This window comes from Harmonia axyridis, chromosome 1 (assembly GCF_914767665.1).
Source record: "Harmonia axyridis chromosome 1, icHarAxyr1.1, whole genome shotgun sequence".
Lineage (NCBI taxonomy): Eukaryota > Metazoa > Arthropoda > Insecta > Coleoptera > Coccinellidae > Harmonia > Harmonia axyridis.
The window spans coordinates 75,083,554-75,109,890 of record NC_059501.1 but is presented as its reverse complement, the minus strand read 5'-3'; the positions used below and the strand labels follow the sequence as shown (position 1 = coordinate 75,109,890).

General features: G+C 35.4%; 1 protein-coding gene across 3 annotated transcripts in view; it reads left to right on the top strand.

The window, feature by feature from the left end:
* LOC123682604 (receptor-type tyrosine-protein phosphatase mu-like) overlaps positions 1-26,337 on the top strand; it is a 59,965-nt gene that overhangs the window by 17,603 nt on the left and 16,025 nt on the right. For 2 of the 3 annotated variants that reach the window (XM_045621345.1, XM_045621338.1), the window contains 14 exons: positions 2,910-3,114; positions 5,466-5,641; positions 7,523-7,667; positions 10,997-11,086; positions 12,870-12,977; positions 13,631-13,749; positions 13,828-14,017; positions 16,308-16,622; positions 16,680-16,918; positions 17,010-17,085; positions 19,570-19,757; positions 21,518-22,191; positions 22,855-22,922; positions 23,848-23,945. In XM_045621345.1, the coding sequence (XP_045477301.1) occupies positions 2,910-3,114; positions 5,466-5,641; positions 7,523-7,667; positions 10,997-11,086; positions 12,870-12,977; positions 13,631-13,749; positions 13,828-14,017; positions 16,308-16,622; positions 16,680-16,918; positions 17,010-17,085; positions 19,570-19,757; positions 21,518-22,191; positions 22,855-22,922; positions 23,848-23,945 (2,691 nt within the window). The remainder of the gene's footprint in view (positions 1-2,909; positions 3,115-5,465; positions 5,642-7,522; positions 7,668-10,996; positions 11,087-12,869; positions 12,978-13,630; positions 13,750-13,827; positions 14,018-16,307; positions 16,623-16,679; positions 16,919-17,009; positions 17,086-19,569; positions 19,758-21,517; positions 22,192-22,854; positions 22,923-23,847; positions 23,946-26,337) is intronic. The other variant, XM_045621354.1, reaches the window with a different exon arrangement.

Here is a 26,337-nt window from a genome sequence, read left to right as displayed (position 1 = left end):
AATCATAACAAATTGAGCTCGCTACCACCCAAATAAGCTTAGTTCTGATATTCATAAGTCATATCCATTCATTTATTATATCGCATTTATAATATATCGTTGTTTAGTTCATTTCGTACAAAATTGTCATTTAACCTCACATTCTCAATTAAATAATATTCATCTGTGAAAGTTCTAACACAGACTAGTAATCTGTGGTTTTAAGTTTGAACTTCAAATTTCGAGTGTTGCAAATTCAAACACAGCTGTTCTAATAATCTATGTTCTAACCTAAAATATTCATTTACAGTTTACACTGTTGTTATTATGATATTTGATAACATGTATTATGTTAGCATGCAATGAAAATCATCGAAGATTTGAAGAATCCCAACAGAATATTGAAGTTCCATACATATTTTCGAGAAATTTAAAAACAATTTGCAAAATAATTGTGTGGATACTGAGTAAATCACTGTGCATTCTGATAGAAAGCAATTTCTTTATGGAATTTGATTTGTTCCAACTATCTCATAAAAATATTGAACTGCATCAATATTTTTGAAACCATCAGTATGAAAATATTGGAATGAAATATTCTGGATCTGTAATCAATGGAAAATGTTAGACTCCACTTGTAATCAAATTTGTTCTATAATATGTACCTACATTATAACCAACTCTACTACTTGATTCATCTTGATTTTGCCATTGACAATAAATGAGAAGTATTCAATATAAATATCCATAATTGAATATCCTGTTGCTTTCAACTCACTTAATTTGTTTTCACATTGAAACAATTATGGCACTCTTGGAAGTATGTCAATCATATGCTCTAGGATGAATTTATGGAATAGCAAAAGAATAAAAGTATTCAATCTCAATCACATGAATATTTGTCTAGTATGTACCTAGTGGTATGTTTCGATGTGAGTTTGAATTACCTGAAGAAGAATACAGTAATGTTCGATAGCAGCTGTCTTTAGTGGGATATTGATTGTTGTCATTATAATGGAACTATTTTGTAAAAACTTTTTTAAACATGGGCTTTATGGGTGATCTGGACTTTTCAAAATAGAATGTTTATTTTAATGAAGTATCTTATTATCAGAGCTGTGCCAAAGCTCAGTAATTTGTAATCAAATAAAGGAATTGAGGTGAGCTTATTCAAATAACTTCATTTTCAAACTAAGTTGGCTAGTACTTCAATTCTAAAATCTGAGACATGACATCATGGTGAATATTCATTTCTGTGGTTTTTTTTCCACAACAGAACAGAGTTGCATTCAGCCAAAGTACCCAATTTTTTGAATTTCACAGATAATTTTTTTTAAAATCAAGTTACTCGAAAACGGCGCTTTGTAGGAGGAAATATGAAGAATACTTTTATTTTTCAAATTAGCCAAATATTCTTGAATAAACGTTCAAATTACTTTTAAAAGTTGGGTTCTTCGAATTTCTGGTATTTTTATGGTGTGGTATGCTCATAATGAAGAAACTGAAATATGTGTATGGAATCTTGTGTTCGGAGAAGATGTGTCATGACAAGGAAGAGCTATATTCCAAAAATCATTTCCTTCAATAGAACCATTTACGAGATATAGCCGAAAATCACATTTTTTTATCGATTTTCAACAGCCTGTATCTTTTTAACCGGGCCGAATCGGAAAAAACGGTAAAGGAAAAAAGTGTTTCTTTTGACCTCAGGAATTTTCGGTTGAAATATAAGTACTCACCCTGTATATGCCTACCATTTAAAAGTGCATTCTCCCCTTCATAAGTTTTATAGAGGATGATTTCGGTTTCCACCGAAAATTTCGATTCGTGCTAACTCTTGAACAATTATCGCGAATTGAAATATTCACAAAATATTGTCAAAAGTACCTCTATTCACCAACATATTCACAATTTTGAAAATCCTATTTCGCCTCTGATAATTTGGGTGAGGTTATCCTTGCGCGAAAATTTCACCCTGTGTATGGTTTTTTCAGTGTTTGATAAGAAATACTAATGATCATTTCCCTATTTATTTTAGTATAAAAAACATCATACGGCATTTTCTTAATTTCCTGCCTTATCAAGGACCTGTCTATGAAATTTTTCATTGTTGAATTTTTTCTTAGGATTATAACACCATGTTTGGCGTTTTATTGAAATGGATCCGTCTGAGCTGTGGAATACACAAAATGTCCTCAACTTACAATAGATTGTTCTATACCATCTAAATTCACAAGGTTATATTAGCTAATGTTGATGTCCAAGGGCTCTACTTTTAGCAAGATTTTTCGGTTGCCATTTGCCAACATCTGAATGAAACAAACGCTCCTGGATGTTTCACAGTTTTCTAAGGAAAATTTCTGTTCAATTTTGTGTATTGAGATTTTCTGAAACTATTCATTGGAAGTACAGTAAATTTGTGAAAATTCCAACTCAGAACTGATGTGTGTTCCAGTCCTGTGAACAAATTCAATGAGGAAATATCCACAAGCCGAACCTGGAAACGACAAGCTATTACGAAAATTCTGACACTTTAGCTTTTTATATTGCAGTTTAAGAGAAAATCATCATTTTATGCTAAGCGAATAAAAACTGAAATTATAGAAAAACTAACAATAATGTTGAGAGAAGTCTTCTTGGTAGTTTTCCTCCTCAATTACTACGGTTTGGATAATAGACACCAAACATTAAAAAAAACATACACAGGGGGGAAAATATTGCGTTCATAACTTTTGAAGGGTTATCGCGAATCATATGAAATGTTCAGGGAATATTGTCTTCAGTTTCTTTCAATATATTCAGATTTCTGAATATCTAGGTTCGGCTCTAAAGATTTTCGTGGATCGAAATTTCCGATTTGGCTTGAAATTTTAGAAGAATAACTGATAGTAATTAAAGTTAATGTTCTTTATTGTAATCACTCTTTTTAGCTACCGGCTAAACTTCCATATACGAATGATGAAAAATGGAATCATTTAATTATCGAAAAAAAGTCGAAAAATTTGTCGCTGCAGTTTCATGAAGAAGGAAATGATACCACCATAAATTATTTCGAGAGAGATCCTAAAATGTTTGAATTGAATTATCTTATTGGACATCGCGAAGAAAGCAATATATATTACAAAGTACATGAAAGTAAGTAGCTATCTGTATTCTTCATTAACCTTATCATTATTTCACTGAATCGAGGTCATAACGGCTCTGTTAGCCTTCCGGGAACAGCGACCGAATTGATATTTTGTTCTTGACTCTACCTATTCATACAAATCCAGGGAGGCCGTCGATACTGTTAACGAAACCAATGACATCCTTAGGAGCCTTAGCTATTACTTCGTGAGCATCCAGAACTGACTTTCCTATGTGAGTGGTTCTTAGGTCAGCCAGCACCGGGCATTTGCACACTATGTATTCGACTGTTTCTACCTCCATTCCACAGAGCCTGAAGATCTCATCAGCTGACTTACCCATGCTGTACAACAAGTATTTGCACCGACAGTGCCCTGTGAGCAGTCCCACCATTACCCGATGCTCACCTCATAGCAGCTTCAAGAGCTTCCTAGTATAGGTCGGTGAAAGCACCACAAATTTCTTTGCCTGAACAAGACCCTAAGTAATCCTTCAGAGGGTTTTTTATTGTCCCACTCCCATTGTTGCACCGCTGCCTCATAATGGCCTGTCCAAGCCTATAGAGGGACTCAGGAGTCAGGACCATGCCCTTTTTGCAAGTTCATCGGCTTTTTCGTTTCTTTAAATACCACAATGCCCCGATACCCATAGTAGAGTTACTTTTTTTCTCTGGTCAGTTGCTTTATGGTATTACGGCACTTCCATGTCAATTGAGATCACTGGCTATATGATTCTAGGAACCTCAGCGTGCCTGGCTGTCCGTAGTGATGTAGATACTTGAGTTTTCTTTTGAGATACTCTTGGGCGCAAATATAGACAGCTAGTGTCACGGTTTGAAAGTTAAAGGGCTCACTTCCCAGGCATCTATAGATCGTCGTTTGAGTCCCATATACCCCAATACCTGTGCCTTTCTCTGATTTTGATCCATCGATATACGATATGGAGAACTTTTTGTCCAAGAGATTTACGAAGTTCATTGCACTGAGACGGCCATTAATGACCGCTTGAAAGGTTCTTCGAAATCTCGAAGATAGTTGGTATCACATCCGAAGGTTTTTTTAAGAAATTTGAATCTAATTGATCCAATATCCCCATATGTCCAATCCAGTTTTCAAGAGGGAGATTTCGATTGCTGAATATTCTTATTGCCTATTGCTTAAAGCTACATTTCCTCATATATGAGTGTAAGGGAGATAGATCGAGTATAACCTCAAGCGCTGCTGTGGGATTTCTGTGAATAGATCCCGTGACATCAATACATGCCAGCTTCTGCAATTTCTGCAGCCTTCTACGTGTGGTGACCTCTTCGGTTTTTGTTCACCATGCTAAAGACGCATAGGTGATAATGGGGCGTACAACTGCTGTGTCTAACCATAGTACCATATCCGATGTCATGCTCCATGTCTTTCTGTAGAGTCTTTTGCAGGTCCACATGGCTGCAGTGGCTCTGAAAAGAGTCTTGTCTATATGTTTCTTCCAGTTGAGCTTACTATCCAGAGTAACACTCAGATATTTACATTCACAGGAAAAGTTCAAAGTATGACCATTCAGAACCGGTGCTCTGAGATTAAGATTCGTTCTTAGTGAATAGAATCAGTGTTTTCTTTGAGGGATTGACAGTTAGTTCTTCTTCATTGTTAATCTCACTCACAGTTAACTGTTTATCCAAGCGCAAAACCATGAAACATACCCTAACAGACTTGCCCAAAAGTCTGTTATTTGGAAAATTATTAAATGAAATTTAATGTGATGCAACCACAGAAATTGAAATTTGGCACAACTCTCCGTTCGGGGACTGGGATCATTAGTGCAAAGTTTCATCACAATCGGATGAGTACTTGCGGAGATTCAGGCCATTTTGTATCAAAATCGGGTAATTTTTCGATTCGACTCAAGACCTACTCATAAATATCTCAGTTGACGTGTAATTATAGCATTTTCACGGGTTATCGACGCTAAAACTAATGCAGTCATCAGGCTTGTCGGCATTCTCTCTGAACAACTGTGAATACATTTATTCCGTTTGTGGGTCGGCTCTTTGATGTTTCAATTTTTAAATTTAATTCTCCAAGCGGAATGTGGATTCCTCCAGAGGAATGCAAAATATCGAAGAAACGATTCTTTTTCACCAATACCATTCCCCTCCTATCATTCTCAATAAATATGAGAAGTGTTTTCATTTCATACCACAATCAATTATAATATTTTTTATTCATTTAATTTTAATGTATATACAAAGTGAGTCTCAAAGCGAATTCAAGCGAATAACCTGTTCAACCTGCTTGTATTATATTCATTAGTTCTTGTTTGAAACCGGAAAATGAATATAATGATTTTTTTTTCATTTACTTTGATTTCAGATCGGTATATGCGAAGTCAAAATGCATCTGAAATTATTGTGGAAAATCCGTTCCGCCAAGAAGAGTTATGTATTTCTATCTTCTTGAATACATGTTCGGATTGTCAAACTATAGTGATATTTATGAATGAAAATAAAAATATGGATTTATGGACACAGAGTATTCCACCTACCAATGTGAGTAGGATTATAAACAAAATTTTATGTGGACTGGTATTTTTTAAATGAAACATCCTGTATTTTATTTTTTCCCTGAATATATATACACTCTGGAGATTATCTTCGTTAGTTTTCAAAAAATATACACTGCGCAAAAGAATTAACGCACATTATGGAAATCTCAAATTTATTATACAACTGAAGGTGTTCTCAATGATAATGATTTTTATCAGAATTATGCATGCATGTGTTATCCACTTTCAATGTTTTTCTTCAATACAGATGTTTTTTCCCAGCAGGAATAAAAAAAAGATGAGATTATCAGATTTCGAATGTATTGGCTCCATTCTGAAATCAGTTGTTCTCGATCAATTCTAGTGATCAATAGTTTTTCTTTCGTTTGATTTTCTACACTCGATCGCTATGCAACGCTAAACACGCAATTCGACCCAAGAGGAATGTGCCCAAGTGGTAGTTTTGCGAGAAGAAGGGTGGACACTGGACATACACAAGAATTGCAGAAAGGTTTGGAGTTTCCTATACAAGTGTGTCCAGAATGTTGCAGCGATTCAGGTATGAATGTCCGAAAACCAGAACAGGGTAAACCACGGGTAACAACTGCCATTCAAGAACGTTACTTGAGAGTTTCTTCGTTGAGACAACGGTTTGCAACCGCTCCCCTCCTTCAAAATCAGATTGAGCAAACTCATGGGGTGCAAATTAGCACTGAGACAATAAGAAATCGCCTCAGGGAATATGATTTAAGGCCTCGTGTCGCGGCAAGAGGCCCAGCTCTTACCCCAGCCCATCGAAGGGCGCGTTTGGATTTTGCGAGAGAGCCATTGGGAAGGGGCTGATTGGGAAAGAGTTCTCTTCACAGATGAGTCTAAATTATGCCTCTACCATTGTGATCGACGTTCCCTTGTATACAGACGTCCACATGACAGATATGCTCAGTGCACTCTTTCCCAATCAGCCTCTTCCCAATGGATATGCTCTCTCGCAAAATCCAAACGCGCCCTTCGATGGGCTGGGGTAAGAGCTGGGCCTCTTGCCGCGATACGAGGCCTTAAATCATATTCTCTGAGGCGATTTCTTATTGTCTGAGTGCTAATTTGCACCCCATGAGTTTGCTCAATCTGATTTTGAAGGAGGGGAGCGGTTGCAAACCGTTGTCTCAACGAAGAAACTCTCAAGTAACGTTCTTGAATGGCAGTTGTTACCCGTGGTCTACCCTGTTCTGGTTTTCGGACATTCATACCTGAATCGCTGCAACATTCTGGACACACTTGTATAGGAAACTCCAAACCTTTCTGCAATTCTTGTGTATGTCCAGTGTCCACCCTTCTTCTCGCAAAACTACCACTTGGGCACATTCCTCTTGGGTCGAATTGCGTGTTTAGCGTTGCATAGCGATCGAGTGTAGAAAATCAAACGAAAGAAAAACTATTGATCACTAGAATTGATCGAGAACAACTGATTTCAGAATGGAGCCAATACATTCAAAATCTGATAATCTCATCTTTTTTTTATTCCTGCTGGGAAAAAACATCTGTATTGAAGAAAAACGTTGAAAGTGGATAACATATGCATGCATAATTCTGATAAAAATAATTATCATTGAGAACACCTTCAGTAGTAGAATAAATTTGAGATTTCCATAATGTGCGTTAATTCTTTTGCGCAGTGTAGATCTTTTCGTCTAAATTTAAGGTAGCAGTAGAACGCCACATGACAATGCGATTACTAACTCGAACATAGGCAATATATTTCGATTATACACCTTTTCACTTGACGATTTCGCGAAATACCACTCGTTCGTGTCTCGGATCATAATCGAATATTTTTCATGCTCTTGTCATATTATAACCATATATATATATATTTATGAATTTTCAGGGTGCTTGGGTGGAACATAAGATCTTTATGTTGAAAAAAACCACTGAAGTATTTATTTACGTTAAATTGAAAACATATGTGGGTTCAGGGCCAACTGGAGGAGAATTCTGGTCATTCGATAATTTCCGACAGTGTCATAGAGAAGGTCAGTTCCAATAATAATGAAAATAATTAAAAAGTTTTCCAACGAATTTAGAAAATTTTCGAATAATGATTTATTATTGTATCGCGATTGAGTAATCAACTTTTGAATATTGATTTCATAGCCTTGTGCGAGGGGGTTGAAATTTTTTTTTCTTTTCGAAAATTTAAAAGTTTATGACGCCATCGCGAGGCAATAATAAAGCATTATTCAAAAATGTTTTTGTTTCGTGATTCAGACAAATGAACCACTATCTGTAAGGCTATGGAGATAGATTGTGAGACCAAAAAATCGTTTGCAACCATATGCATAAGGCAGGTCTCAAGAAGAAGCTAACACACGAGTTAGCACAAACAACCTCATGGACCGAATTTCCATCAGCGAATCGCTGCTGAATCGCAAAAAAATCGACACATTTTCGAAACGGTAGGTGACCAGTGATTAAGAGTGGATCACTTGATAACGTCAATCAAAAACGGTCGTGGTCGAAACTAGCGATGGGCAACTCGAGCTGTTCAACTCGATTAACTCGATTTGCAATCTCAATGAGTCAGCTCGATTTACCATTGCGTTTATTCGAGTCAACTCGGAACTCGGAAGAAACCATACGATTCGGTAAATCGTGAATTCCCGTTCGTTGCCGTTGCAGTTCGAGCTGTGGCTGGCCCGAGTTTGGCCAATACCTCCTAGAAAACTAGTAGTCTAGGAGGTATTGGTTTGGCTCGATCTTACGAGTTACGTTACGACTATACGCCGTAAACTAGGGCTGGGAATAATGAATGAATGATTTGAATATTCAAATAATTATTCGAATAATTGCATTTTGCATTATTCGAATAATCATGAATATTCACTGAATAGTTGAATAATCAATGACTACTTTTCTATTCATGAATAATCAGTGAATAGTCGAGTATTCACTGAATAGTTGAATAATCAATGACTACTTTTCTATTCATGAATAATCAGTGAATAGTCGAGTATTCACTGAATAGTTGAATAATCAATGACTACTTTTCTATTCATGAATAATCAGTGAATAGTTGAGTATTCACTGATTATTCATTGAATAGTTTTCTATTCAGTGAGTAGTTGGATATTTATGAAGTTACGAATGAAAGTTTGAATGATCACTTGACTCACTATTCAGGAATGATTAAAACAAGGTTTTGTGATTCACTACGGACAAATCGTTTTATTAATATTAAAATTACTGGAAATTACATAATATTGAAATTGATAGATACAATTGAAATAAAATTATAAATAAACTCCTGTCAGTGTTCGGAATCCAAACAAACAAATTGTCATTCAAATTAGTACGTTGTCGTTGAAGAAATTGGCTAATTTTGATAAATAAAATTATTTGAGGAACGATTTTACTATTAATTGATAGACAGAAGAAACGAGACTAATGCCGTAAGTTCGAACTTGAGGTTCAACTAATAAACACGGCTTTTTAGAAAATCTGGGGAATGATACAGGATTCAAAGTTACTGGTATTAACCTCGTTCCTTCTGTCTATCAATTAATACTGATATTGTTCCTCAAATACTCTTATTTATGAAAATAAGCCAATTCCTTCAACGAGACCGTAATAATTTGAATGACAATTTATTTGTTTGGATTCCGAACACTGACAGAAGAACCAAAAATGGCGGTGTGTGACGTCACACTAATAGAGCGTATATGGCGAGAGGCAAAACACCAAAACGATTATACCACGTCGCAAAGGGTATATTCACTCATCAAAACGCTCGGATTTTATTGGTTCATTAAAACATGAGTTCAATCACAGAATATTGACTGAATATTCATTGAATAATCACTGAATAATCATTGAATAATCACTGAATAATCAACGAATAGTTGAATATTGTTGACTACTCATGAATAATCAAGCATGAATAGTTGTTTGAATGAATTATTCGAATAATCGAATAAATTTATGGATGAATACTCGAATACAAAAAGACGAAAGAGTCCCAGCCCTACCTTAAACCGAATCAAGCCGTCGTGTGGGGTGGTAGGATGAAGCGACCACCGAGTTAAACATTTCAACCGAGTTGAACTCGGTCAACGGCGGCAGTCGAAGTCGACGCGATGAACCTTCACTCGGTGCGGTGAACGCATCGAGTTATTCGGTCGGTTGCGGCCGACTCGAGTCAACTCGACTTTCAAACCGAGTTGGCCATCGATTCAACTCGAGTAGATCGAGTTGAGAATTATTGTCGAAACGCGCTGAGCCGGCGAAAACAGTGGCCAAGCTAGGATTGACAGCCAGGCAGGTTTTGCTGTGTGTTTGGTGGGCTTGGCAGGTAATTATCAACTTCGAGCTCTACGGCACAACTGTTAATTCATAACTGTACTGTCAACAATTGAACCTTCTGAATAAAGCAATCGCCCAGAAGTAGCCAGCTTTGGCCAATAGGAGAGGAATTGTATTCCATCAGGACAACGCCAGAAGCTCCAGGAGCTTAGTTGGGAACTTCTTATGCATCCACCTTTATGGGCTGGTGGAATCATTGGTCCGTACTTCTTCAAAAACAATGATGGCCAGACCGTTACAGTCAATGGTGATTGGTATAGAGCCATGATTACTGACTTTTTCAACAACCATGGACAACCATGATGTCCAGGAGCTGTGGTTCCAACAAGACGGCGCAACATGTCACACATCTCGTGCCACAATCGATTTATTGAAAGACACGTTTGATGACCGCCTAATTTCACGTTTTGAACCTGTGAATTGGCCTCCAAGATCTTGTGATTTAACACCGCTAGACTACTTTCTGTGGGGCTATGTTAAGTCATTGGTCTATGCGGATAAGCCACAAACCCTTGACCATTTGGAAGACAACATTCGCCGTGTTATTGCCGATATACGGCCATAAATGTTGGAAAAAGTCATCGAAAATTGGACGTCCAGATTGGACTACATCCGAGCCAGCCGTGGCGGTCATATGCCAGAAATCATATTCAAAATGTAATACCACAAGATTATCTTGCGGATAAATAAAATTCATGTCAATCGAATAATCCACCGTTGTTTTATTGCAATTCATATATATTCAGTTCTATAGCTCTAAAAAAAAAACACCCTTTATAATATCAATGGTCATTTCTTGATTTTTGAAATTTTCCATCCTGTCACTTCTGCACAGGATGAGAACTAAATTTCTTTGAACAAATATTGATGTACATATTTAGGTATATCAATCAGATGTTTCTCTGAAGTTTCATTCGCGAGTGAGAAAATTTATTGAATCATTAAAGTCAACAACATATTAATACAATCGAACAGAAACAAGAATTCTTTTTTTCATTTTCAGAATATCGAATAACTCAAAAAACCATTGGAAGAAAAATTACGGAATGTGGTTTGATTGCTAATGGTAGAGGAGTGATCAAATATGAAAAAGGTGAGAAACAAAATAACAAGTAGTATCTACGAAATGTCTCAAAAGAAACTTATAACTATAAAAAGCGATTGAAACTAACATAAGCCGTTTGTAGAAAAAATGTTTATAAATTATGACATTACACTGTGTGAGAATTTATTTCTCAACAAGAATGTCATCCAAATGTCTAACTCTAAAAATCTAGATGACATCTTGTCAAGTATGGTTCGTGATAGCTTCCATTTCATAGCGAATATTTTGTTTTAACTGTGGCCAGGGAAGTGAACTTTGGAATTAGGGAAACCCCACCCGTATATGTCCATAAGCCTCTAGATTATTCATGTATGAAAATTATTGTCTCTATCTCTAACGGTTTTCGAGTAATTAATTGACCTATTTATTGTTGTGGAAAAAATAACTTCAATTTGAAATTCATCACTACCAATATCTTGTGAATCATTAATTAATTGAAATAAGTCCTTACAACTATCGCAAAAAACACTGTGGAGATAAAACTTATATAGAACCACTGCCATCTAAGTATTTGGAATATGGATAATAGAAATAGCAATCTTAGGCATATTCCTTTGAAATGGGGAATACTATACAGGGTGGCCATTTGAAAACGACACAGACGAGATTACAGACGAAATAAAGTTTTTCGATAGAAATGCTCGGACAGGTCGATTTCTGTTTCGAGGGGGACAACTTAAGATGTAGGATACGGACGCATAGCGCTTCAACCCTTGCTACTACAACCCTCACCCCCAAATTTTGAATAGGGAAGATGGGGTGAGTGATACCTCATTTGAAAGGTATTTTTATACTGATTTCAGCACAGTAATTGTTTTTTCATTTTATGCATTAGTTCTCGAAATATTCTTAACTAAGTATTTGAAAATGAAGTGGTGTTTTCATGGCACTTGTAGTAATCGACATTTTGAGCTTCAAAACAACCATGACTGTGGCTTCCTTCCTAACTAACTAACGCATGAATATTTCGAGAACTAATGCATAAAATGAAGAAACAATTACTGTGCTGAAATCAGTATAAAAATACCTTTAAATTGAGGTATCACTCACCCCATCTTCCCTATTCAAAAATTGGATGTGGGGGTTGTAGCAGCAAGGATTGAAGCGCTATGCGTCCGTAACCTACATCTTAAGTTGTCCCCCTCGAAATAGAAATCGACCTGTCCGAGCATTTCTATCGAAAAACTTTATTTCCTCTGTAATCTCGTCTGTTTCGTTTTCAAATGGCCACCCTGTATAATCATCTCTGATGATTGATTTCGTTATTATAGAATATCTAAATTTTCCTGAAACACTTCTTGATGCCGATTTCCATTTATCGCTTCCTTATTTGGTAATATTTGCATTTATTGATATTCTGATTTTCTAATTGAAATACACGAGAACGTATGATTTTTTCTCAAAAAACTCTCCGTAGATTGAATGTATTTTATTAATGTAAGAAAAAAACTCTCAATTTTCAGAATGATATAAAATAAAAACTATAAAATTAGTGAGTTCATTTTGAACTGTCATACGAAGGTTTCATCAAAAAATTGAAAAAATCGATCAAGTGATTTCCGCACAGAATCAAAATGAATCTGCACTGAAGAAATTTCAGATAAATCAGTTACTTACTTAGTGTATCTGTACTCCGGCACTGTACTCACGGAAATATCTGAGCCACTGTGAAGTATTGTGTTGCCACTAAATAAATTTCGACAATCGCTTAGATTTCTCAAATTATTAATTCCTTGTTATTTATATCCAACAAAAATTCTATATTTTTCAGATAACAACTGCTCCTCTACGGGTAGAGGAAACTCAAAAATTCGATGCAAACTATTGGAAAATCAGTTTTCTGAATGTGGTGATATAAAAATATATGAGGAAATCAATGGTGAGAATAATTTTTATCGAGCTTCAGGTTATAGCGAATTGAATTATTATAAAACCCTAAAGCACTGACGTGAAGTTAGGAACTTTAAAGCCCTCGTTCTTCCATGCGCCAATTGCACCTTTGGATAACACAGAACTTAGGAGACTCAGTTTTTCTCCTGAATACGCTCAAACCGCTCGTTTGCTGTTGAAGCAATTTCCTTATAAAATTGTAGTTGTGAATTTCCTTAAAATGATTGATTTCTTCCGAAATACGAGTAGATGAATTTGAGATACATCATGTTCTTTTCAAATAATTTATTGCTGATATACTGTAATTTCTTCTATTTCTTCCGAAATAGATGAATTTGAGAGCATGATGTTCTTCTTAAATGCCGATTTATTTATTGCCGATATATAGGGTCTTTCTACATGAATACAGGGGTGATATCATGAAAGGTAAGGAGGGGCTCCACATCATTTTGGTTCTTAGCTTCTTTCCTTTCAAATTACTGCTTATAAAATAGGAAAAAAACTCCGTTTTAACTGAATAACGTCTGTATTGGACAATTTGAAAGAATGAAAAAGGCCCTCAGCTAGCTCCAATCAAATATCGCTTTCAGACCGTTTCACACACTCAGGTATATTTATTTTAGATATAATTGCCTTTTTCAGTTCCTTCTCAGGTGAAGGATTTACATATGGAATCATCAACCGCCCACTCTTTGAAACTATTTTGGAGAAGTCCTGATTGTCCATTTGTTAAGGTTGGACAATATAAGGTAGAGTACGAGGTGAGTTTTTTTGAATTTTGTTTTTATTTTCACTAGAACAGTATTGTGTTCTACAAATTATGATATTCGATCTTACAGAAAATTGAAAGAATTGCCTGTAAGACGAAGACCAAGAATCCACAAAAGTCGATAGAAACCTTTACTGAACATAATAGCATTGAACTGAAGAATTTGGAACCTTACTCTGAATATCGGGTGACAGTGTACGCCCTCAACGGTCCGCATATCGGCAAAGGTTTAGTGGAATATTACCAAACTAAGGAACTAGGTGAGCTTCTCCAACTATCCAACCAATTTCAATTTTATTTTCAAATATACTGCTCCACAAAAGTTAGGGATTTCGTATTCAAACGTTTTGAAAAGTATGTAATCTTCGAGAAAATCACTGTAAAATCATTTAAAACTCAATAACAACTTGAATCGATCCAATAGAAATCAGTATGAGACATTTCGTCAATCTGGTCGCCTTTTTTCTGAAGTTTGGTTCTTTGCATATGCTTCATGAATGTTCTTATTTTGAAATGGAGTCAGTTTATCACCGGCTTCGATTGGAATCGAGTTTTCTGAAAATACCAAGGCGTAAATTAACAAACACTGAGGCTAATAGGGCTATCGGAATGCTACAGGGTGGCCTAACTCAGGTTGTTGTAGTGGAAAGGCTCCAAGTCAGCCAAAGTGTGATATCTCGACTCTGGAATAGGTTCAGGGAGACAGGTTCCGTGTTGGAAAGACCAAGGCTTGGTGGGCTAAGAAAAAAAACACCAGCTCAGGATCGTTTCATCACCGTTTCGGAGAGAAGAAACCTTACATCTACGTGTAGAATGCAATGGAATACTCTTCAAAGTGCAGATGGGGTACAAGTTTCCATCGAAACCATCAGACGACGTTTGTGAAAGGTGAATCTAGGTTCTAGACGTCCATTAAGAGGAGTTCCATTAACACGTGACCATAAGGGTCAAAGACTGGAATGGGCAAGGCAACATATAAATTGGAACGATCATTGGCGTAGTATCCTTTTCACTGATGAATCCAGATATGGACGATTTTCAGATACTCGAAGAATAAGGGTATGGACAATCCCACGCATACCCAGTAACGATAACGCTAGACCGCACCGTGCAGCCATAGTTGAGAATGCTCGCGAGGAGCTTGGTATTCCACATTAACCAATACCTCCGCACTCACCAGATTTGAATTGCATAGAACATGCATGTGATATGCTCCAAAGAAGATTAGATAATCATCAACCTACCCCAGAATCCTTAAATGATCTGAGAAAGCTTCTGCCCCGTTTATGGACCAAATTCATCAAGAAATGTTCAACAACCTCGTGTGTAGTATGCAAAGAAGATGTCAAGCTGTTATTGATGCCAGTGGAGGCCATACATTGTATTGATAGTCTTTAAATGCTTGAATTCTCTGAGAATAAAATTTCGTTATTTTACTCGATTTTTCTTAACCACCCTGTATACGCTTGCAGACTTACAGGCTGAAATTAATTTTATTTCCTGCAACTTGAAATCATATTAATATGAATTTTCATCACAAAAATCTCATTTAAACTATTTTTTTTTTGCAATTTAAGTCAATATCCCTAATTCATGTGGAGCAGTATAGTTAATTAAAGTACAATATTTCCCCTTATACATGGAACATGGAATTTCTCCTGACAAAAATGTAATTATCCAAAAATTAGAGAGTTATTTGCACTGCAAATTAGGGATTCACGGCTTGGCTTGATTTTCAAGCTACTTGGCTTGTCAAGTAGTAGTTTTCCAATCTCAAGTCAAGTCAAGTATTATTTTATCAAGTTATTGAATCATATCAAACTTCACGATTTTTATCAGTTTTATTGTGGAACCTTGCAAACAAGAAAATTTTTCAATTCAATCTCAATGTACGATTTGTCTGAGAAGTAAGTGAAATTCCACTATTGAACTTGATTTTGGCCGAAATTTTCAATGAGTTGAATGACGTGCGCTGATACCCATTGAAAAATTTTAGCTCTTTTCAAATATTTCCATCAGATTCCAATATTCCACTATACAGGCTGTTGAATCTCAGCTTGTGAAATGTCCCATGTTTTTCTAATACGGACCTGATTTTTTCAATTAGTCTAAAGATCAATCGAAGGATCTAATGGAATGAATTTCGAGTTCCAAATATCAATCAATTATACTGAGTGGTTCAAAAGTTGTAAGTAATTGAAAATATTGGTGAATTCATTAACCATCCTGTACCTCGGCTATAGGAATGATCAGACCTATCATACGAGGTTTTTTGGAATCTTCTAGGGTAGCTCTACCTCAGGTTAATGTATGTACATTTAACAACGAAACACCCTGTATAATATATTTATTCATCAATAAAAAAGTCATCTAATTGTTTTTGATTTCATTTCAAAAGAATTAATTCCGCAATTACGTACTCTTGAAAATGAATACTTAATAGTGAAAATCTCATATAAATCGATGGTCTTTAGCGAAAATAAATTTACTAATTTTTGAAATTATTGCTGAAAAGGTATAAACCCCTCTCAAGTGAGTTTCTAATTGTAGATTATTTCGACGATTCCGAAGGCTTAGAACAAATAATCATAACAAATAAAACATTAGAAAGATCAGCTTACCTGACATTTTCACATATCAAATGTGAGAAACTTCATGGACCCTTGAAATTCAAAGTGAAATTTCGATGCATAAGCGAATGGTGTTTGCAAACTGAAGAACGTAATGAAACTTCAACATTCTTGATTGGAACCCTGTATTTGGGGACGTTGCAACCCTTTTGTAAATACAAATCTGAAATATACTTTTGTAGACACGAGGAATGTAAAGTACAAGAAAAAAAGATGTTTGAAACGAAACCATCAGGTATAAACGGAGATTTTTACATTCAAAACTTGGATTTTAAAATCATTATTATTATAGTTCCTGATAAACTGAAGGAGATTGTTGTAATACCAAATGGAGATGGTTTCATTTGGATACGTTGGCTTCCACCTTATCCTCCTACAGGAGAGATTTCTTCTTATAAAATAAAAATATCTGCGCCTCGGATTATAAGTGGAACATATGAAAGAAAACCTGAGAAATGTTTATTATGGCCAGAGTATCACTGTTACATAATTGAAGGAAAACAAATCTATGATAGAAATATTACAGTAGTGGTAAGTTATTTTAACCGGTCACTAAAAATCAGTAGAACCCAAAAATCTTCAACCTTTCACAATTGAAGTACCTAGATATATTATTTTACAGATTGAAGCTGAAATTAGGGGACTGGATGGATATTTCAACATTGGTGAACAGGAAGGTATTTTGGTGAAAGAGGGACGTGAGTATACTGCTAAAATTAAAAATTTCAAACATGCAGCATTTTGCCTATCTACTAAGAACTTTATATTGCATTCTCCAAAGCTGAATAGTCATATTCTGAAGAGTTTCTTGAAACATTGAGAATATTCTGAAATTGAGAGAGAAAATTACTCGCAGTCGCCTTTTTACGGCCTGTTAAGGTGCATTCACATTAGGTCGGTCGGAGTATTCCGGATTTCGATACTTCCACACTAGAGCGATGGCAATTTAGTTTTGGATTCCAATATAGTATAGCAAATTGCCGACGGCAACAAGCTCATGGTAATAAATATGATTTTTCTCTAATTCTGTGGTTATTCAGTTCATTCTTCCACATCTTGTAGAACAAAATCGTGCGAGAATATATCAGAAACGCAGAGTTTTCATGGTTATATTTCATTATTATATGTTGGTACTCCGAACTTTCCGCCACGGCTTTATCTGTCAATTCATCAATTTGCCTTAAAAAAAATCAGTTCTGCCAACCAACATTTTCCAATGTAAAAATCACTAAATGATATTTATGGAAATATTTTATTAATTTCAATAAAAATGCAATGAATTAGAGAAAATAATGTTTAATACTCGTACAGAAGGCTCATTCTATCACTCGTTCATTCAAAAACTCGCCACTTCGTGGCTCGTTTTTGAATTTTGAACTCGTGGAAGAATATCAATGCCTTCTGCACTTGTATTATAAATAACTATTTTCAAACGTACAATAACAACGTCATATTTTGACTGACAGGACATCGAAAAGTTCTACTTTTAGGTATTTGTTTTACTAGGCTGCAAAGTCTTAGATTGACTGTCGGCGACTGATAAAATTCATAGCCGAGCGTAGCGTGGCTAGGACTCTGCAACCGAGTTGAACATTTAATTTTTTTCTCGGATTGTTTTAAATAATACCATAATATTTGATGGCTGACAAACAATTGTTTAATTCCGGAAAAAATACCTCCTCAAGCGGGACTCGAACCCGCAACCTCCAAATCACTAGTCCAGCGCTCCACCACTAAGCCACCAAGGAAGTTGAAAGCTCCAACCGCTAGATGAGGGTTCGAGTCTCGTTCGAGGAGGTACCGGGTTTTTCACCATAATTTGACCCCCCCTTTAACTTTGTTACTAAAAGAGGTACAAAAAAATGTTTTGCACAAAAGTTTCACGAAATCGAATAATGTTTTTAAAATGATTTCACAAAACGAAATATATACAGAGAGGGCCACATATTGATACTTTACTTTTACTTTTGCTGATTTATATCAATATTTGCTATCGATCGGAGAAAACAGTGTTGTTATGTCAACGATGAATTACTTTGCCGAATGACGTTCCGAAATTCTGTACTTATGACACTGAATTGTGAGCGAATAAGGTTCATTCAATGTTGGAGAGCGCTGCTGGATTTCTATCATCTTGAAAAAATGGAAATGTTACTCCAAATAAGGACAACATGGTTTATGAATAATAGTGGAACCATATTATTTATTCAGTAGATAAATACATTTTACCAGTAAAAATTCCGAACTTAATGAAACTTCTACAGGTTGCTCGGGGGTGCTGTGGCATGACTCTGTCAAGTTATCCAACACTAGGACCCAGTGCTTGAGGAGGGCCGAAGAACCTCAACATTTTCGGACTTTTTTCAGTTTTTTACTCATAACTTCTATACTAAGTAGTTTTCGACCAGAACGTTCATTTTCGAAATTGTAGACCTTTAAATTCTCTACAATTTAGCTTTGAATATAAAAGCCTATTTTTATGTGAAGAGTAGATATTTCAATGTTATCGTGGCATGTCATCAACTGTGAATTCCTATAAACCCATAATTATTTTGAACCTCAATAATCAGATCAACTGGGTAAAATCAAAAAATAATAATCAAGAATTAATTGAAAATAATGATAGTGTATAACCCGCGAAAACTTCAAAAATATTGGGGTTCTTCGGCCCTCCTCAAGTTAGCACAGGGTCCTCGTTTTGGATAACTCGACAAAGTCATCCTACAACACCCCCGAACAACCTGTAGAATCAAGTTCGGAATTTTTTCCAGCAGACTCCACTTCTTTTGCTTTGACTATAGGACTATACATTTGATGGACTATATCTCAGTTGATATTAGTTCTACGAAGATGTTTGTGAATACAATACAATTTTAGAAAATTTAATGATCTACAACTTTGAAAATGAACGTTATGGTCGAAAAATACTTAGTTTAGAGGTTATGAACAAAAAACTGAAAAAAATCCGGAAATGTTGAGGTTCTTCGGCCGCCCGAAGTTAGCAGAGGGTCCTCGTATTGGATTACTTGACAGAGTAATCCCACAACACCCCCGAATAACCTGTAATTAGTAGTGTAGTAAGTGTAGTAAGCTGGAATTTTTTCCAGCAGACCCACCTTTTTTGTATTTGTCTACTGGACTTATTCTATAAATTATAAAGAAATAAATATTGTCTTTTACAGCTTCAGAAAAACCGAACAATTTGATGGCAATTTGGAAAAGGAACAATACAATGGAATTATTTTGGAATCATCCGAACAAAACGAATGGAATATTACAATATTTCTCAATAAAATTGAACAGTGGTACTGAGTATAAGTTCATAGCAAACTATACTCCAAAGAGCTGGAATTTGACTTACAACTATACGGTATACCAACAAATATGCTATAATTATGAACTTATTCCGATCATCCCATAGTATCGCAAATTTCATCGATACCTACAATTTCACTCGAATGTCAAAATACCATTGGTGATTGTGAAATTTTCAGTTTACATTGCACACTTTAGTTTCCTCGTAGAATGACTCGAATCATTAAAAAAAATTCAAAATTGCACTGACGTTCATTTGCTTTCTTGTTCATTTTTGTGTCCTATCACTTTCTAGATGATTTTTCAGAGAAGAATTTTACGTTTTATGTTCAATCACGACATATCTCAGTCCTGTTCATGTAAATCAACAAAAAAAGAATGTTAAATGTGTAAACTTTGATTTATACCGCGTATTGAAGCTGAATTCATTCTCGATTTAGAAATCTAAACAATGATTTCAATTTCGGAACACAAAGTGTCATTCTCAACCTATACACTTCAAATGAGGAATAATGAGTCCGGTCCTGGAAAATTGAATTAATTAATATCCCTCTGACTCGACCTCCGCTTGTGTCAATAACACTCCAAGTTTCAATAAATTCTGCCGATGAGGTTGGTTCTGATGGTAGTTGACCAATTGAAAAGTCTCCGGTCTACCACACATTTTTTTGGCAGAATTCGATTTTATTATTCAACATAGTTGCCTTCGAAGGCGATAAAGCGATTATAGCGATCTTCCAACTTTTCGATAACATTGTTGTAGTACGATTTGTCTTTCGCTTCAAAATAGGCCTCAGTTTCGGCGATTACTTCTTCATTGGCGCTAAATTTCTTTCCAGCGAGCATTCTTTTGAGGTCTGAGAACAGAAAAAATGTCGCTGGGGGGCAGATATGGCGAATACAGCCCAATTCATGCAATTTTGCCATTGTTTTCATTGATTTGTGACACGACGCATTGTCTTGATGAAACAGCATTTTTTTTCTTCAAATGGAGCCCGTTTTTTAACTAATTCATCCTTTAAATGATTCAATAAACTATATTTTAATCGCTGTTGATGATCTGGAATTTTGGAGGTAATCAATGAATATTATATCTTGCGCATTCCAGAATACGGATGCCATAACCTTGCAAGCTGACTGTTGTGTTTTCCTCGCTTTGGATTCGGTTCATCGTATCTATGCACTCCACTCAGCTGATTGTCGATTGAACTCCGGAGTGAAATGATGGAGTCATGTTTCATCCATTTTCACATTGACAAATATTCGTGAATTATATGATGTACACGTACAGATGATATCTTCACAATGTCTGCTATCTCGATAACTATTCATGAAGTTATTGAATTCGTAATTTTTTTCTATATCATTAGGAGAACCAATATGTGGCCCATAAGAAAAAAAAGACTATCGCGTCTCTGAAACAATGAGAAAAATAAAAAACCTGACAACACCATTAGAATCTCTATATTGAATAAGGGCTACAAACCGAATTTCGGTTTCCAAAAACAAATGAGTTATATTAGAAAAATATTAAATCTCGATTATCAGTTTTTTCTCGAGAACCATTGGATATATATATATATATATATATATATATATATATATATATATATCTTGGTTAACACCAACACACTAATCCCTAAATAACGCAACTTTTTTGGAATTCAAGCAAACCTTGTATCTCTAACGGTTTTCGATATCCCTGTAGTGCCCCTCTAAATAGTTCTAACCCTGTATATATAGTATATATGTAATACAATAATATTTAACAGTTTATTGTAACAATAAAAAAATACACAATATTTCGATTTACAGATAGAAAACATCCCTCAGGCTGTTGATTTAAACATTGAGATAATTGCAGTCAACAATAAATTTCAAGGTGCTCCTGCAGTATTGGTAGACAGTTCTTACCCGCCAAGTCCAGAATTGGAGAATTCTACAATTTTAGTGACGAATCATACAAAGAAAACCTTGAGCATAGCTTTGTCTACAAACCAAACTGAAGCCAGTGATTCAAATGTTGAGAAATATGTGTTAATTATTATCGATGACCAAGCTTCAAAGACAAAAGATCAAAATCTAGAGAAACTTGAGAAAATATTGAATACAACATTAGAATCAAGATCTGGTCTCAGAATTGTGGCAGCCTTAGATGTAACAAAAATACCATCGAATATTCTGAATTTTACAATTGGAAATGGAAATGTGATGAAGAATAATTCAATTCTGCAAGTTGACATCATCAATGAACCTTTGAAAGAAGCAGAATATGGTGTAGTCGTTATTATGCTGAATAAGTATAAGACGAAATATCGATATTCAATATACAATATTACAACTTCGACCGTTGGTGACCCGAAAATGACTCCTTTCCCCACCATTTCAGAAAAAAAAAGTGGAGAAGAAAATTCATCTGGAGGAAATGCCTTGTATGCCTTGTTATTGCTTCTGCTTCTCATTCCCATAACAATAGGTATCCTTATGAAGTAAGTATTCCAATAATTTATACATTTTGAATATTCATTAATTCATTTTTATATCCAATTACTTTCACTTTTCTTCTGTATCAAAATTCTCGACAATTGGTTTTCGAAATTCCATAACAAAAAATTAGAGATATGGAGTGATTTGGGACTTGAGATTTTGCGTCTACACTTCATTATACATATTATACAGGGTGACTGGGTAACGTAAGGAATAACAACTCAGAGGAGATGGAGGACCGCAAACTGAATGAGGATTGTGTTTTTAAAATGTCCCATAAGGATCTTGGTTTCGGAGATAAAGGGTGATTCATGAAGACTATGAACTCCCACATCTTCGTTGAAATGGCAAATTTTTCATTGATATTTTACAGGATTGGGAGTTATTGTGTTTACGGTAGGACGGATGGACAGAAACGAATTTGAGAACTGGTTCGTCATCAGTTAGTTGATCTTCATAGTTTGAGAACATTCCCTGCTCATAACTCGAAGAATTGCAGACATAATAAATGCATGTTTGTAAAATATAACTTTTCCTCCTTGGATATAATCATGCCATTATAAATAAGGCACCAAATCATGCCTTTAAATTTTTAGTGTAAACACAAACATTTTGTGTTGTGTTTTATAGCATCTTCTTTTAATTAGTTCTGTATTTTGTTTCAGGTGGAGGAATAAATTTTTCGATAAATCAACGATGTCCATGGAAAACATTTTGGATAACGCTTTTGAAAGTAAGATGATTATTTTTTGTGCCTAATTTTTTTTTCCAGTTAAGGGTATGAGCGAAGTACTTCAGAAGGTCATACTCATTTTGAAAGTAATAAATTGGGAAATGATCTACCTCATTGCCAAACCAAAGCAATTTGATGGAGCAAATCCAGAATAGTTATTTATAATACAAGTGCAGAAGGCATTGGTATTCTTCCACGAGTTCAAAATTCAAAAACGAGCCACGAAGTGGCGAGTTTTGGAATGAACGAGTGGTAGAATGAGCCTTCTGTACGAGTATTATACATTATTTTCTCTAATTCATTGCATTTTCATTGAAATAAATGAAATATTTCCATAAATATAATTTAGTGATTTTTGCATTGAAAAATGTTGGTTGGCAGAACTGATTTCTTTAAGGCAAATTGATGAATTGACAGATAAAGCCGTGGCGGAAAGTTCGGAGTACCAACATAGAATAATAAAATATAACCATGAAAACTGTGCGTTTCTGATATATTCTCGCACGATTTTGTTCTACAAGATGTGGAAGAATGAACGGAATAACCACAGAATTGGAGAAATGATTTTTTGCAACCCTTCATCGTAACAGTTGACCATTTAAAAAAAAATGAGAAATCCTTGGAACTTGATTTTCTTTTTCTGGTAAAGTCGGTACGACAGTGCCCTGTCAGCAGTCCCACAATAAGCCAATGATCTACATTTTTTTGATATTTAAGTGCAACACAATGATTTACACACATCTATATTTATAAGATTCAATTTGACATTATTTAAAATAGGATTTTACTGATGATTAAAAAAGTAAAATAACTTATTTCCGCTTTATAAAGCGGAAATAAGGTATTTTACTTTTTTAATCATCAAGATGAATTTCCGACAAATAAAGACTGAGACAATCAAACATAGGATTTTACTCTTTTGTAGGTTCGTCCGCCATTCAGAATGATGATGAATCTTTTCCTATTTCGGAAAATATAGAGATGGTTGATAGTCCTGATATGAGAAAAAACACAAAATTACTGGTAAGCCAATTAAATCCAAATCCTTATGCTCAATAGACTATTATAAAAAGAAGTTCGAGAATCCCATATTTTCAAAAACAGCACACAGTGGTGAACAACGCACCACTGATTCGAAATGATTGACATCGAATGAAGGGTCTGTGGATCAGTGTCCAATACGTCTCTTGCAAAAATTGTTGAGCAAAAAAATCACAAATAATCGTCTTTTTCAACACTTAATATCGATTGGCAGAAAACAGAAAAATGGTTCCTACAGAAATTGCCTTCTATAAGGTGTAAATCAGTTGAGTAAATGGACACGTACAGCCCTGACTCCGCTGTGAGTATCTTGTCAAACTCGCGGGTAGCCAAATCACAAGAAATTACTAAGGAGCAGTAGCACTCATGCTCTGAATCTCCGAAACCTTATTCGAAACTTATTGAGGTACACCATATAAGAATAACTGAAAAAAAATAGTAAAATAAATCATTTTTTATGCACCACCAGCATCACCAACAGTAACAACATACAAATATTTATCATAATTGTACCTCCAATATCATTATTAGTCAATCAATATGAAATTATAAATATTATTCGTTATACGGGATGTCCCAACGAAAATTTGACACCCCCCCTATCAGAAATCAGAAACGAAGGATTTTCGAATATAAAAAAAAACGAACTGTTTTGAGGAAGACGAATTTCCATCATGAGTTGAGTTTGTTCCGAGAAAACCACCCCCATGAAGGTGGCATCAACCCCTCAAAATTTTCTGAATAAGAAAGAGATGTCGAGTGTTTGTTAGTTTGAATGTTATTTATGTTCTGTACAAAACCCAGTTGAAATTTTCAAAATCGGTCCATCATTCACGAAAGAATCCAAAAATTAAGTTCTGTATTAAGGAGAAAGATTTCCTATGACGACATTGTTCCAAAAAAACCACCTGAGGGTGGCAACAACCCCTAACATTTTTTCAATAGAGAGGAGATGTTAGATGTAGCTTAGTTCAGAAGTTTTTTTTCCAATTGGGATGTTTAGAGAATAGAAAAAACTCAACTATACCACATTCAACATCTCCTCCCTATTTCGGTAAGGGAAAGTGAGGGGTATCGATTATTAACGTATCAATTGATAACAAATTAGTAGGACCTTTGCCCTTTTTAATGCGGCCCGAGCAACATCCTAGTCCAGTATTACAATTTTCACAATAGTATCACAAATAAAGTTTCGAAATAACGCAAAAATAACGGTATCAATATTCACTCATTTACCTTTGTTTTCTCTTTTATTGCGTACACACAGAACACTATATCCATAACAGAGGGTGTTTTTTTTAGAGCTATAGAACTTTAAATTGCAATAAAACAACGATGGATTATTCGATTGACATGAATTTCATTCATCCACAAGATAATCTTGTGGCATTACATTTTAAATATGATTTCTGGCATATGACCGCCACGGCTAGCTAGGATGTAGTCTAATTTGGACGTCCAATTTTCGATGACTTTTTCCAACATTTGTGGCCGTATATCGGCAATATCACGGCGAATGTTGTCTTCCAAATGGTCAAGGGTTTGTGGCTTATCCGCATAGCCCCATAGCGGTGTTAAATCACAAGATCTTGGAGGCCAATTCACAGGTCCAAAATGTGAAATTAGGCGGTCACCAAACGTGTCTTTCAATAAATCGATTGTGGCACGAGCTGTGTGACATGATGCGGCGTCTTGTTCGAACCACAGCTCCTGGACATCATGGTTGTTCAATTCAGGAATGAAAAAGTTAGTAATCACGGCTCTATACCGATCACCATTGACTGTAACGTTCTGGCCATCATCGTTTTTGAAGAAGTACGGACCAATGGACCAATGATTCCACCAGCCCATAAAGCGCACCAAACAGTCAGTTTTTCTGGATGTAACCGGTTTTCGACATACACTTGAGGATTGGCTTCACTTCAAATGCGGCAGTTTTGTTTGTTGACGTAGCCATTCAACCAGAAGTGCGCTTCATCGCTAATGGACGTAGTGCGCGATACGTATTCCGCACAGAACCATTCTTTTCGAAATAAAATTGCACTATTTGCAAGCGTTATTCAGACGTGAGTCTATTCATGATGAATTGCCAAACCAAACTGAAAATAAATCACTTGACAGCTGTTAAATCGGTGGCCATTTTGAACAGTAATGCCAACTTAAAGTTATATACCTCGAAAAAAACACCCGTTATAAACAATGGATTCTTTATGTACATGCTATAGGTATACCCTATACCTAATCTTCTTAGCGAGAATACCTTATCTCGTGTTTTTTGCTCTTGTAGTTTTCATTTCTATAGATTCTAAGGTGCGTTTTTTTAGCTGATTATACGGTGGTAATTGACATATTATTGTGTAATTTTTTTTCTGGT